At 36.7% G+C, this 15,971-nt stretch overlaps 1 protein-coding gene across 1 annotated transcript; it reads right to left on the bottom strand.

The window, feature by feature from the left end:
* Positions 1-479: 479 nt before the first annotated feature.
* On the bottom strand, positions 480-11,490 carry LOC576628. Its single transcript, XM_030981536.1, has 6 exons — positions 10,673-11,490; positions 5,831-5,921; positions 5,278-5,343; positions 4,452-4,526; positions 2,704-2,941; positions 480-2,275 (listed from the first exon to the last, which is right to left on the bottom strand). The coding sequence occupies exons 1-6, from the start codon at positions 11,021-11,023 to the stop codon at positions 2,059-2,061; spliced, it is 1,038 nt and encodes a 345-aa protein (XP_030837396.1). The 5' UTR covers positions 11,024-11,490; the 3' UTR covers positions 480-2,058.
* Positions 11,491-15,971: the final 4,481 nt, after the last annotated feature.

Below are 15,971 nucleotides of genomic sequence, written 5' to 3'. Positions count from 1 at the left end.
CACTTACATCATCAAACTGATTCCGAACCTAATTTATTAATCGACCGATTTTAGACCACTAGAGGTAATTTTGTTTGTTTTTTGTTTTGTTTGATTTTTTTTCTAAAAACTCCAATTATTTTTGGTACACAACATAGTTTATACAAAACTGCATCATATTATAACAAAGCTTTTTTTATCGTTTTATAAACGAACATAATTTATTGTTCATAATTTCACAATGTAAAGGACTAAAATATATCACAATCACATAATAGGAAAATATTTTAGATGTACTACTCCGAGCCCTGCCTCCGTGAATCCCAACGAAAAAGAAAACGAATTTTCAGACACTTGAAATAGGAAAAATTTATCTTAAATCTCACAGCCTCTTATACCAAATACCTGATATCATTTGTTTAATTAATAATAATAATAATAATAATACATTATGATTTATAAGGCGCCAAATCCACTTGACAGTCAAATGCTCAAGGCGCAATTAAAACATCCCAACCTGAATAACATCACAGCAACAGAAATTAACAAACACAGCAACAAAATAAACAGTGACATTAGGTACAGGCAATCTACATTTAAATACGGAACTGATGAACTTTCATAATCAACTGGATAACCCTATATCTAATTTCCACTTCGCAAACATGGGACGGAGAAGCGAGAATCAACAGCGCAGCTAGGGAAGCAGGGAGTTACGGGACCATACTACCTACTGCTGACCGGAGATGGCGCTAGAGGAGATTTTGCGATGGTGCTTCTATATAGTACAGTAATGCTTTAATAAAAAAAAACATTCAAGAGTACGAAATTATTACTATCTGCGAATCAATTAAGATATTGTACAATGGAAAGAAATATGCAATTACCATCAATGTATCTCAATTAATATCTTAATATACGTCCCAAGCTGCTTTCTTCTAAACGATCAATGATTTTAATACAGTTAATATAATTATGTAAAGTTCATATAAATTTGATTATACAATAACACTGTTTACATTTTATATTAGATATCGTATAGCCGTGTACAAAAATAAGGTGCTCTCATGTTTTAATGCATGGTAACAAACAAATAATTCTTTTCGATCCTGAACGAAATCCAATACAATTATGAGAATAACAATTTGAAATTTAACGGAGACAAGTCAATAACAACTGTGTAGTTGCAAAGAATATCAAGCATAATATGAAATAATAAATAAACAAAGAATATATAAGATTAAGAAGCATGATAGAGAGCATAATGTTCATCATAATGATGCATACAAAAGGTGTTTGTTTAACTCGACCCCAGGGCGAACTCGACACCAGAGTGAACTCGGCATCGCGTCGCGATTGGGTTTCAAGAGTGGAAGAGCAAGCTACAAACCTCCCTCGATATTTAAAAAAAGAATGTCTAACATTTCATGTTTTCTTCAATTTCACGATTTTCACCTCTTGAAAATGTCAAGAATAACCTTCTAATAAATTAAACAGATTCCTGTCTGATATTTCTCTAAAAAAATTGTGTTTTAAAGGATGTATTCCATGTAAAACACTCGTTTAAATTTGGTAAAGAAATTCCCTTCTCAAATAAATTCTTAGAATGCTCGCCTGGTTGACGAGAATTCAAAAAGGATGAATCGTTGAATATCTGCAGCTAATAAATAGTTGATCCTGAATGCCCAATGCATATAGAGCGTCAATTCGATTGCGTTATTTCCTGCGCTAATCAAGCAGGCTACGGCAATTTGCCCGTCAGCCAATGATTTAAACCACTGTTTTAGCAATCACTTTGTGTACGATCCAACTCTCACATGGATGGCGCGTCAGCAACACTCGCTGACGCAGTCTTGCGTCAACCAAATAACTCTTTGTGTGCAAAGGGTATTGGGGGTTATTTAGTACTTTAAAGCTCGTGAAGATCAAGATGAACAATAAATAAGGGTCTCTAAAACGTAGAGGAAACAAGATTTCTTGCAAAGAACAGCCACGTATCACGAAAGGGCGCAAGACGTGAACGTGAACATGATACGTGATACGTGACTGTTCGTTGCAAGCCAACAAGATCATTGCAAATTAAGACGAACGAGGATAACAGCGGCGCTGTGTTCCTTGTGGGAATTTAGAAATCAGGATCATGCCGAAGTATGAGTTGCTTAGTTTGAGGAAGATACGAGACCGCATGGATCCTGGGGGGACGTACGGCTTCACTCCTACATGGTCGTGCTGCTCAAGGTAGTATACACCCCCGATGTAACCAGTGTCATAAGTACAGCCTAGGTTCCTGTTATACCTGCATGCCAATATAAAGGGATGGAAAGAAAACGTATAGATTAAAGAGAATCAGTCATCTGATTAAAATATTCAGTCGATAAACTTATTGCCTATATCACGCGACTATTGTCAATCAACTTTGCGTAACCAATCGCTAACCAGTCAAGCAATTAATTTTCGAATCAACCAGATATCATTTAATCAATCAATCAACTAACGAACCATTTAGTAATCAATCAACCAACTAACGAACCAAATAGTACCAGTAATCAAACAATCAATTATTATCATTTTGCTTACAGAGTTGTACTGGTATAAGTCAATTTGAAAGTTTGTGTTAAATAACACTATCCATTCTTACCCTATTTGGAATTCATTAAACTTTCATTTGATAAATCCTAAATTATTGATCCTGCATAAATCAATAAAACATTTGTGTCTACTTACGGAGTTGTAACTGTATAAGTCAACTCCTGCTCCGTGTCACGCCCACACGTGGTTTTCACATAGAGACTGTGTCCTCGTCCATCGGTATCCGAATCATTGTTGCACGACTCTAGCGTGACTTGGCTGTAGATGAAGTAGTAGCCGGAGTGAGGAGCTAGCAGGAATTTACCCGTATTGGAAAGAGGGATGGTCGCATGAGAGATCCTGTTCACTTGGTCCGTCCACACAAACCATGCACCTGATAAAAGATGGAGATAATGATAACAATAATAACAACGAAATGTCCATTTACATAGCACAGGAACTATACTGTACAAAGTATCACATTATTACCTCGGCTGTAGCTGAACTGCCATAGGCGCTAAAGCATTCAATAATTTTGTTTCCTCCAGGGTACCCATTTACTTTACCTAGTGGAGGGTGGCAAATGTTATTGAAATGTAGATTAATTTCTTGCCAAAGGAAATTTAGGGCCGCGGCGCGAATAAACCACGAACCATGTTATTCACAGTCCGATGACGTAGCAACTAGACCGAGTCACATCTACACCAAGGCATATAATGTCTAGATTTTTCAAATTTATTCCACAATCTCTGGTCATAACGATTACTACTGACCAATAATAACGCAAGGAAACGGAGCGTACTACTGTAAACACAATCGCAACTACTGCACTTTCGAAAAATCGACCTAAGCCAAGCCTTGTATATCACCTTTCGAAATGAGCGATTTTTAAAAATGACATATTACTGAATCCGAACAACTTTTTTTTTGGACTGTCAGTAGGGTGTTGAAGTTTTCGAAAGTGGTTGCGATTGTGTTAGTCTTTCTTGTCAAAAAGTGATCCTTCTCTTCAACTGTTATTTTGCCGATTCCCTACTTTTGTAGTTCCTGATAGTGAAGAAGATCGTAACATAAAGGTATACAAAATAAATCAAATTAATGCTCATATCAAAGTCACACCGCCCAAAACCGTTTGATTTTTAAGTTATTGCGGTAACAAACTGTTTCTTCTTCTCGATCTGATGTTGGTCTCATGGGCCTGTTTTCATCAGCTCTAGTTGGCTAAATAGCCCGCTATTCCTGATTCGGGAAATTAGCCCGATCACGAAAAAGCGGGCTATTTGGCAAGTGAAGACACAAAATAGCGAGGTATTTGCTCGGGAAATCCTCCAAAGATATCTTGGGCTAGTTTGTGAAATAGCCCGCTATTTGTCCGGTGCGTCCTCACCAGCCCGAAGACTCGCACTATGCGCGAACACTGAGCAAATTTCTCGAGCTAATTTCTCGAGCTCATGTTTTGAACTATCAAAGTCGCGATTTGTAACTTTGGGCTAATTTCCCGAAAAGAAAAAGCGAGCTGATGAGGACAGGCCTATGGTTGTGACTGAGGGAATATCTTTCTAGCGTTATACAACATTATTTGTAAATGGTCAATTCCAAGCGTTACGAAATTACATCTCAAGAGAATTTTCTATTTTGAATACAGAGTGTTATTTAGAATGACATTTTCGGTCGTTCCGTAATATTTCAACAAATATATATAAATAAATATTTCATAAATTTAATGAATGGTTAACATGAAACCCAACTGATGTGAAAGTATATCATATTAGTTTATATATTATATCATTAATAAGTAAATTAAAATGTCCATGAATTAATCTGTTCACAATTGAAATTCTCTAGAAATGTCCGTAACGCTTGGAATTGACCAAAATCAGAATTTGTCAATTATCTGAACTCACTTGTGGGATAGAAGTTGTTGTTTTGTTGCGCGTTAGGGGAGATGAGAGGAACAACATGTGCCGATGGCTCACCTTCTACAGAAGAAAAGAGTGGAAGAAAAAAAGGTGACAAAAAGAATAAAATTTGTTTTTTTCGTCGAAAAAAAAGTCATAATAAATCAAATTCAAAACATACCAAATCAAATCAGATTACATTACACGACATCATATCACATGACATCTTACAACATCACATCACATAACTTCAAATTAAAGCAAAACAATAAAATAAAATAGAATACAATAAAATAAAATCAATCAAATCAAATCAATCAAATACCAGAACAGGACACACCACATCACATCAAATGAAATCATTTAAAATCAAATGAAATCAAATCACAAGGAATCAAATGATAAAAGAAAATCACATAACAAAAACTATAGAATTAAGCCAAATCACATGATATCTCACAAAATCAAATCACATCTTATAAAATATGATACTAATGCCATCATATCCATTACGTAACCTCAAGGTCATTAAAATCGTATCAAATCAAATCAAACCATTACAAAAAAAAATAACATCACATCATATCACTACAAATCGAAGGAAATGAAATCAATCAAATCCATTCCAATCCAATCAAATCATACCATATCATTTCACATCACATCTCATCTAATCAAATCAAATCCAATGAAAATCGAATCACTTAAAATCATACCATATTAAATATCACATGATAACATCACGTAACAACAAGTTAAGTAACATCACATCAAATCAAATGACATCAAATGACATCAAATGACATCAAATAAAATGAGATTGCATCAATACCTTGCCTCATTCGAGTGTGCATCACACGCCCTCGTGAAGGGACCTGATCATTGGTTGATCTCCTCCCTACAGAAACAAAAGAAAGAAGGAAATATAGAGACAAAGATAAATAGATAGATAAGAATTGGAATTAATTAATAAAATTTAGATTTGTTTAGTGCCCATATCTGCCTATAAAGGCCCCAAGGCGCACACAAATGAAAAGGTTACAAAATAGTACAAAAGTTAGTAAAACTGATAAAAATGGCAAAATGGCAATACAATAATCAGATATAATCATTAAAATGATTAAAACATTAGAAGATTGTAAGTTTTGTTCATGAAGATTTTCAGGTTCTTGTGGAAAATTGAGATGAGAGAGAGAGATAGAGATAGATTGAGGGTTAGAAAGAGAGAGAGAGATGCGAGATAATGAGAGAGTGAGGGGGAGAGAGAGAGAGAGAGAGATTATTATTCATTATGACTGAACATTAGCAATTTGAATCAAGGTTGTCATTTAAGGACCATTTAGAAAGTTTACTACGAAAACAAGGAGTCAAGATATTGTTTCTACCTCTCGCATGCCCCTTGAAGTGTGTGAAATCATCATCGTTATCCTCATCGTCGGGATACCTGTCGCCATCTCCGGGGAATCGAAATGGGTTCTGGAAAAAAGTAAGCAATTCGAAATTAGGCATTGATAAAAAATAAAAAAAAAAACAAACTTTCGGAACACAGAGTATACAGAACATCTAAAGACTTATTGGGGAAAAATATATTCAGATATAACGGCGACCCCCTTATTCATCTCAAAATTAACCTCGGCATAAAAACAGACATTACCGATTATCTTGCACCGCGAGAGCACACTGTTCCTTAAATGTTATATCAATGACAAGTTACAGTATCTCATATAAGCTACTGAAATAGCTGTAAATGAATGTACATAAAAATGAAAATAGAAATAAAAATGAGAGCTTTTGTTGATAAAAAGTATGATGAAAACAGAGCACATGTTTGCTTGCCTACATCAATATTTCATTTTCAGTCAAAACTCGTAATATTATCATTATCTTGAGAAATGAGTAACAAAGAAATTAGCAACAGATTACTAAGAACTATTGATCGAATGTATATTATATCATGTCTTCAAATGCTATATGGAAAGAGTTATTCTGCTATTAGATGAACCTTCCTTCCTTCCTTCACACTGATGTTCTATCCTTTTCATCATTTTCAATGTGTAATAATAAGAATACTGCCATTGTCTATCTTTTATTTTTGATGGTTCTTCTGTGATTATATACACAACGATATAGTTTTTCATATATATTTTACGTATGTTTACAATGTGTGACCAAAACAAATTTCCATGTATTCCTGTGAATTTGGATGAATAAAAAGAATTGAATTGAATTGAATTGAAAAGGAGATGTACTCTTCTTGTACCACGACAACTGTGTTATTGACGCCCTCTGTGTCGTAAAGATTAAGTTTCAAACGTGGCCACTCAGTCAAATCACTCATGCATTCAACCTTTGGGGTGCACCGGTGTCATCTTATTCATGACATTTTCTCTTTTAAAATTCCTTTCTATATATAATTCAAATCTTGATTTTGGAAACAGAACTACCCACTGACAGAAAAGCATCTCAGCAATTCGAAATTGGATTTAACTAAATCACGTAGGCTTTTTATTTGTTTATTTTGATTTTCAATCTATTTTTGGCTGTACATGTACAAGGATGTTTATTCGAATGATGTGACATTCTTTTCTTCGGATTCAGCTTGCTCAAGATTCAATACTCTGTATGCTAAATGGGTTTCAAACTAAAGGAGTGGGGGGGGGGGGGGGGGTTGGAGGTGGTTGCGGTCCCTATAAATTCGCTATTGTTCCAAAAACCAGACTGGAAGCATTGGATCATATCCCATACATGATCTTTCCATTATTTTGTTTACATTATGTTTTTTTCTATGCACATCACGAGGGGGCTCTGTCAAACACATTAGCGGGATGAACGCTCCCTTTGATGGAAAACACATTAATGTCATCATGTTTTCAATAATGTCTTATCGCTCACACCATTCATTCCATCAGAGCTTCTGTCATAAATTCAAGGTCCTTCAGTCTCGCGCAGGACGGTAGACATTGAACTAACTTTCAAATAATAATAATGACTCATTAGTAGACCGTTTAGCATATGAAGAGCTTAATTCCAAAAGGAGCTAAATCCATTTTTGTAACTACAGAGAAAAGAGAAATTGTTTACCAGATTTTGTACAGTCGTCTATGGAAAAGTGATATTAGAAGGTGCATTTTTCATAATTGGTTAAAAAATGTAGATAAATAATTTTGTTGAAAGACGTGTTCTTTAAGTCAACAACGTTCTGATATCAATATCTCAATTTTCATTAACAGTGGGTTTAGCTCCTTTCGGAATTAAGCTCTTCATATAGACAGTGCACTCTTATATTTGTATTTTTTGCATGTCATGGATTAATTAAATGTATGTGGGAAAGCAGTGGTATACTGATGAGCTTATGTTTTGAAGGCTCTTCACTCTCACACGAGAGGTTCTGGGTTCGATACTTGCTCGGTGGTTACCTCTTTGGACGAGCTGTTTTTACACAAATTGTCCCTCCCGACCCAGGCAGGCGGGTACTTGGCAATGGCGGGGGTGGGGGGGGGGGGGGTGCCCCTCGGGGAATGAGTCTACCCTTGGTAAATCAAACTAATATTATCAACCATTAATATTTATCATTACTCATTTTCAGCTTCACTGTAGGATGTATACTACAAGGAAAGTACTCTGTGTGTATAGGCCCTGCATTATAATTGCGATGCCTATTCAGGATAGTATAACTTCGAAGTATCTTTGTTTCCTCTATAAAAGAATACTTTGCTAACTGAAAGCCAAAATGGCGTTAACTTATGATACAGTTATTGCCTTCCGACTTTTAAGAGACGAAATATATATCCTATACACATCTGGCGAGTGTTTCACAAAGACTAAGATCGACTAAATTTTGTCAGGCTGTTCATGTCACTGTTTGATCTCACCATTATGATCATTAGATAATATGTTTTCCTTCAATAATCAATTATCAACAAATATAAATTCTGTACATTTGTGACCGTGATTTGGACGTCCCTTGAGAGACCAATGCCAGTACATGGTGAGAGCAAACAATGGCATGAGCGGCCTGCTATATTTAAGTCCAACTTAAAGTCGATCGGAAGTGAAACACACCCCCACCCCCAGTTCTACTATTAATAATTGTATAATAATAAGCGCTTGATCGACCTTCCTTGCATGGAATGATTTCTTTTCATCTAGTTCCCTCCCACGAAGTATACTACGAATCAAACCTAAATGAATCAAATTGTTCAAATATAACCATAAAACAGTCTAAAAAGGGCGGACTTTGCATCATATTGTCATTTCTAAACAATAGGGTATAGGCCTACAGAGTAGATTTGAAGGTTGCCAGATTTGGAGTAAATCGATAACAGTAAAAAAAGCTTTTAGGATTTACATTATACTCTAATTCCTGAATTACAAAGTACAAATAACATTTTAAGGTTTCCAGCTTCCCGGTTCAAATAAAATCAATATAACATTCTAAAAAGCTACTTCTGTTTACATATCCTAATTCTTAAACTACATTGTTTAGAATAAATATATCCAAGGGTTCTAGCTAGTTATCGCGTTTTTAAGAATCATGCCAATGTTTGAGGCCTATAATATTCTTATATGAGATTTTATTGATGTTAAACTTCTTTTTTACCATTCAATAAAATAGTTATTTTTGATAATTTCCCAATAATTCTGGCTCAAAAGTTTGAGCTAATTATCAAAGGGAATAATGGAACACTCTTTGGGTGATTATAACATTGATAGGCCTATACACCTATACATCTTATTCTTTATTGACAAAAATGATAGCCCTATTGTATAACAGGTTTTTTTTATTTATACGAAATTCGATATACTTCACTTCTCATTGATAACAACACATATCTAGAACATTTTAACAGTAGAATGAGTTATTATTCGATGAAGTATTTTGTATTTTTGATTTTAGTTTATCATCAATTTAAATGTGTTTACAATTCACAGTATGGTGATGTTATGAATAACATGTCCATTTGTTTATTTGAGCGCAACCATGCACTATTGTAAACACGACCTTTGATACGTATTGAATCATGATAATGTTATCACGCAATCTACACTGCAATGCTGAATAAAATGAAGATATTTGTATAATGTCTGCTGCATAATGCGACATACACGAACATTGTGTTTGGACTTGAAAGGTTTTAACAATGTTCAACATTGACATTCCAACTTCTATTTGACAGAATCTTTTGTTAACATGGTACATGCAGAGCACCATAAATGACGACCTCTACATGGACTTATACAGTATAGCGCATTAATGCATGATAATAGCTTCGAATTGTGTATCAGCATATCCCTTTTTTCTACCAAGTGAGATATAGGCATTCAATATCTTTTCAGCAGCTTTTAAATCAAATTATGCAAAGGTAATATGGTTGAACACTAAACACTGGTCAATCGCAAATGAATGTAGTTCATACAGATAACGTCTCTTGATGTTAATACTTATGAAGTTCTGATTACAAGATATATTTCATTTTTGTCTCCCACACAATTTCCCTTGACATAATATAGTCACATGATATATGGGCCCCGTCTTACAAATTGTTGTGATTGATCCGAAATAATCGCAAGTCCTCCGATCCATCGCAAGTTTGCAGTCTCATATCTCTTATGTACATAGCTGCGATCACTATTATTTGCAAATAAGTTGCGAGTAATCGCAACTCTTTATGAGACAGGACCCTGGCTGATGAGACGTTCTTATACGGAGCAGACCCAGGATTTCATAACAAGGAGGGAGGGAGGCACAATGGCAGTGCCTAAACAAATGTCAATTGCTTACAATAAAATGCCTTTTTATTTAAATACTACTAAACAAAATTACTCTTTGACATATCTTGATAATATTATTATAGGCCTATCTGATGAGATGATATGACCGATTACACAAGCTTATTAATGTGAATGATGTTAATAGAAGTTTGATAATAATACTAAAGTAAATGCGAAAATTAAACTTCACTGTTGTGCTTCTACAGATTTTTTTAAAAAGCCCTGAATATAAATGGAAAGAACTAGATCTATAAATAGAAACCTTCTCGAAATAAGGCCTCGTTTATAAACTCGAGATTTCTGCATTCTGTATGTGCGTCACAACTATCGTTATTCATTCATCCTTTTATTCTCAATCTTGTTTTGACTGTATCCGTGGAAATAGATCGTACTTTAACAATAACAGGTGTATGCTTACAGTACCGACTGCAAATCGCTTATTTAAGTTTCCTTACCTTTTCAGGTTCTCGGGAATGGGGCGACCGACCTGGTTGCGTTTCTTCGTCGTCAGATGACCCGTAACTTTGGGCTTCGTAGGTAAGCTCTCTTAGCTGGTGGACCTGTCGTTCGAGGTCCCTCATTTGAAGGTAGAGCATGACGAAGCCAGCGCAGACGGCCAGAGCCAGAACACACAGTACGATAGTGCGACACAAACTTCCCTTGGAGCGATCGTCTCTTGATACGCCTGTCTGATGTGGCTCCGTCCATTTAGACGCCAATGACGGGAATCTCTGCGGCAACTTTCCCGGTGGCGACATAAGGTCCACGGTTGTTGGCGCGTACGGAGGAAGCAGATTCTGATCCATCTTTTTGCGAAGTTAAGAACTGGAGATGAAATGAATGAAACAGAAAGTTCTTGTATCAAGCCGTCACGACCTATCCTCTAACAAGCAAAGTGGAATTTAAATTCGGAATATCCAAGCACTGGTTAAGCTATCCTGCTTCGCAACCAACAATGGGGCTGGAAATCAGAGATACACGCGCAAAGAAATTCAACGAATTCATTGATCTACTTGATCCTTGCGAAGTCCTTCATCACAAGCGCATCGGGAACCATTGCTTTCGAGAAGCAGCAAGCTCAACCGAATGGGACGGTGGTATGGGCCTTCTAAAGAGCGCAAAAGGTAATGGTAAAACGCTATTCCAACTCAGTGTCTGTTATGATGAGGGCCCCTAAACCAGGATCACTAAAGAGCCTGGTTGTTGTGTGTAGAATCTATCGGAGCATGCAACAAATTGCGTGACGTTAGCAAATCATTTAGACTTTGGGACTAAACTCGGTGCAAAGTTCAATGACATAATCTGTCGAATCATTATACAACAGACACCCGCGTTCTCATTTTATGAGCATTTATACACAAATAAAAAGGAAAAAAGAAAAAAAGAAAGAGAATACAATGAACTTTATGAAGGGCATCTCAATTTTGCCTAACATTTAAGTCACTTGGACATTGAATCTCTAATAATTCATCTAGTCTATTAAAAACAAAGTCAAAATGTTTACTGCAAAAACAAATAAAATCAGACAAAAACCGTTAATACCTGTAGGTAGATGATTTGCGAGAGACCAAGGACATCATGTGAAAGGAAAGTGTGGGAGGGGTCACATAATCTCTTTTTATATTGCCCCCCCCCCCTGTCTTCCTTTTGTCCCTTTTCTCTCCATTTCCCAACCTTTTATGCCCGGATGCAACTGGGAGTCTGGGACTGGGTGTTCTTTGTACCTTTCTTTCATTTGTTCTTCTCTCTCTCTCTCCCTCTTGCCGTGTCGGCCTGTCTCCCCACCCCCTCTCGCCGTGTCGGCCTGTCCCACACCCCCTCTCGCCGTGTCGGCCTGTCTCCCCACCCCCTCTCGCCGTGTCGGCCTGTCTCCCCACCCCCTCTCGCCGTGTCGGCCTGTCTCCCACCACCACCTCCTCTCGCCGTGTCGGCCTGTCCCCCTCTCCCTTGCTATTTTCCACCCTCACCTAATCTATTTAATTTTATATTTCAATGATTTATATCATTGTTGTATTTACATTAGCCGGTCGTGTATTACGTCAGTGTCCATGGTACCGTCCTACATCGAATCTGTTTTGCGTTGCAAGTCAATATTTGGTTATGGAAGATTATACAAAATAAAAACCATTTAATAGCAATGAAAACAAACAAACGTTAAAAGGTTAATCATCTTCACCGAACCACAACCCTTCGTCATAAATTGAGTGTATAGAAGCAAAGGACCGGGACGAAATGAGGTGTTTGTTTAAATTGTTTTGATAACCAAATCCATAGCAACCAGAAATAAGCCAGAAGGTATTTGTTTTATCGACTGTGAATTTACAAGACGAGAAAAAAAGCACTATGTTACAATTTTCTTCCGTGATCTAAAGGATTTAATATGAAACTGAGTGAAAGTCACAGCCTCTAACCAAACATACATAATATGAAGATTGTAATAAAGGATATTTGAAACTATTCAAAAAGTTGTTTATATAACATAAACACGACAGCGCCTACTTTCGAAAAAATCAACCTCCTGCAATTTCGACAGCCTTGAGCGTCACCTATTGAAAGCGTAAACATGACAATGACGTATTAAAGCCCCATTTTCCTACTTGTAGTTACTTGCTCCCTCTATATAGAAAACTTCCCCAATCGGTGCCTGTTGGTCCCCCATGATCCTCTATTTTTATGTTATTAATTGAGAGCTGAGTTAATGAGATAGCCACCTGTCAGTGACCTCGCTGTGTGGTCTAATCCCTCCTTGCCAAACTAGTGGAGATAAGCTTTAAGTAATCCATACATGATTTCTATGGACAATAGGGTATTACAATTGCCCTTGATTTGGTGGTTCGAAAAATGTTCCGATCGTCTTCATAAAAAAAGTGTAAGTGTCATGTTACACTTTTTCATATTACATATACATGTATATATACTTTTACGGTTTACTTCTATCTTGTTTACAATAATCATTGTCATATCTCGCCCCGTTCTGTGCATGTGAAAACAACCTTTGCTTTCTTCGTTGTCATTTGACAGGTCGACTTAGTTGGTATTCACTTTTGTTACCTCAGAATTTATTTCGTGTACATAGTCGATTGTGTGACACATGCCCCTGTGGCAATAATGCTCTGCGTCGTTAATGCTTTACCTCAATGTCATATACAACAACAACCAAATTCTCACCTTCAATCCTGGCCTAAACAGTAGACATACCCCTATTACTCGTAAACCTAACCTAAAACCCCATCGCATCCCGACCCTGCCAGTACGATAGATCTACCCTAATCCCAACCCTATACCTCTGACGTAACAAAGAAGACGGAAGCAATAATTGCCGCAGGAGCAAATCAATTGTCGGATCACGACATGATCATGATCATGAGGCATGCTTGTAAAATGAATATTCAAACATACTATAATGTACCATTATATGGTATGATGGACATTATTAACGCTATTTAATATAAATGTTAATTTTACCCGCTGATAAAGTAAACATTATTCTATTACGGTGTAGTTTTATGTTTGTTCACGTTTATATGGAATCCATTATGTATGATTAATAAAATAATTTTTATTGTGCATAATCTTGATTTGCTTTCAATTGATGCTATGACCTGTAAACGTTGACAAGTAATGAAAACGTGCAAACAAATATTGAATTGTGTACTGGTACAGCTAAACCTGATCATAATTTTGATTTATTTGATTTGAAGAAGAAGAAAAAAACTTTCGTCAAACAAAGAGTCGTGACGGACAGCGTAAGAGCGCTTTCTTTGAGCTGAGTTTTGTTTGTTTTCGCCATAAACAGTGGTCGCATGAGGACCGTATGTCAGATTGAAGTAAAGAACAATGAACCCACCTTCTAAATAAATAGGCGTTTCATCGTGACTTTGCAATAGTTCTCCTCTCATACCATTTATTCTTGCTATTGTCTCTGAAAGGGGGTTAACGACTTCAGAATCGTATCATCAAAAGAGATTTTTGAAAGATTGCGTGAGAATATTTTTGGGTTTGAATACCGGCTGCAGAAGGATTGTTAGAGATAGGACGGTGAATAGAGAGGGAGAGGGAAATGGAGATGGAGAGAGAGAGAGAGAGAGAGAGAGAGAGAATGAAAGAGAGAGAGAGAGAGAGAGAATGAAAGAGGAAAGGAAGATAGGTAGACAGGGAGAGGGAGAGAGGAAAAGGGGAAGAGATGAAGGGAGGTGGTGGATGGAAGACGATATCTAGTAATCATGGAATGGTATTAACAAAGGTTTATACTTCTTGGACTTATAGGGTAAGAATGGATTATAACTACATTTAAAAAATACCCTTGCTTAAAGATAAAGACCAGTTATGGTCATGCGATTGTATTGTGAAAGAAACGTTGTGGAATCGATCAGAAAAGGTTGACCATCTAGCATATAAGTATTGGTGTGTACTGCAAGGTTCTGGAATCATCAAAATGATAAGAAATTTGGCCCAGTCTTGGTAAAGTTACAAACACTGTACACAGAAAGATGTATATGGGACTACGCGACACGTGCGTTTATCTCTCACAGACCATGTAGATAAACTAATTTACTAAATATATCAATTAGTAGGCGGTTTCTCGGCAAAATTTGTATCATCACGTATTAGTCAAAACATATTCTTTCACATGATTGGTAATAAGAGCTTCAATTTCATTTTTTGAGAGGGGGGGGGGGGGGCGTTTCCAAAACTGGTCCCTACCTGTTTCACCACCTGATCCATAGGATAATACTGAAAGTCGAACCTGTCGTAGTGGTCGTTCTTATAAAAGGTCACCTGTCTACTGCGGTCACCTCTACCATCGTCATCTATGGGAAACGGTCATTTATCAGCATGGCTACTCTTAATATGTTCCATTTGAAGCCCTTTTGACAGATTTGACTTTAATTATGTAAGCTACTGTCAGGAGAAGAAAAGTACAGCTTGTGTAGGTGAAGGCTGAAAATACCTTGTCATCATTATAAAATAAATATAGGCCAAGGGTTGTCTCTCTCTCTCTCTACCCAGAGAGAGAGAGAGAGAGAGAGAGAGAGAGAGAGAGAGAAGCAGCAGAGCGAGAGATTGAATCCAGGCACATAATATACACCTCCGCACAGGGTCCACACAAATTCACTTGGTGGTTTGTTTACCTTCACACACAAAGGGTATAAGAAAAAGGGATAACCCCACTTCTTTCCCTCAACTCCTGAACTCATGCATTAAACATGAGCACTGAATATTCATGATTAAGTGAAGGCATGTACCGCCCCTATTTGGTTGCGCGCGAAATAGACAATTTTAAACTACATTGGAACTGATTTTTTTTCTTCAGTCTTTCACAATAGTGTAAATAAAGTATGGTATAAATAGCTTTTATCTGTTCGAAAAATGTTTCCTTTTGGGCTAAAAATGCTTTAGAGATTGTCCAATATTAGTTGTGTTCCAAAAAATATGCATACATAATGAATAGGCCTTCCTAGACCTCTATATCGTAAAAGTCCGTTCATTGGGTATTAGCAAAAAATATTTGTACTATACTACTGAATGGTTTACTGCGAGTCATCGGGCATCACGTTGGATCGGTTCGGGTCTGGTCGGGTCGGGTGGTCGCGTTACCCGACCTTTTGTGAAAATGTGACTCTCTATTCACGAAATCTAGGGGTTAATGTTTGTAAAATATACACCTATAATTTACTTATAGTCTGGTCCGAATTACCCGACTCTTTGTGAAAACCATATGACAAATCTACGAAAGGTCGATTTATCTTCCAT

This window comes from Strongylocentrotus purpuratus, unplaced genomic scaffold (assembly GCF_000002235.5).
Source record: "Strongylocentrotus purpuratus isolate Spur 01 unplaced genomic scaffold, Spur_5.0 spur5_scaffold_12, whole genome shotgun sequence".
Lineage (NCBI taxonomy): Eukaryota > Metazoa > Echinodermata > Echinoidea > Camarodonta > Strongylocentrotidae > Strongylocentrotus > Strongylocentrotus purpuratus.
Note: the sequence above shows the minus strand (reverse complement) of the source record. Positions and strands in the feature narration are given on the sequence as shown.

Coding starts and splice junctions, on each gene's coding strand:
- LOC576628 (XM_030981536.1), bottom strand. CDS start 11,023: ATGGATCAGAATCTGCTTCCTCCGTACGCGCCAACAACCGTGGACCTT. Junction 5,922..10,672: donor ATTCCCGAGAACCTGAAAAG/GTAAGGAAACTT, acceptor ACTTTTTTCCAG/AACCCATTTCGATTCCCCGG. Junction 5,344..5,830: donor CTTCAAGGGGCATGCGAGAG/GTAGAAACAATA, acceptor TTGTTTCTGTAG/GGAGGAGATCAACCAATGAT.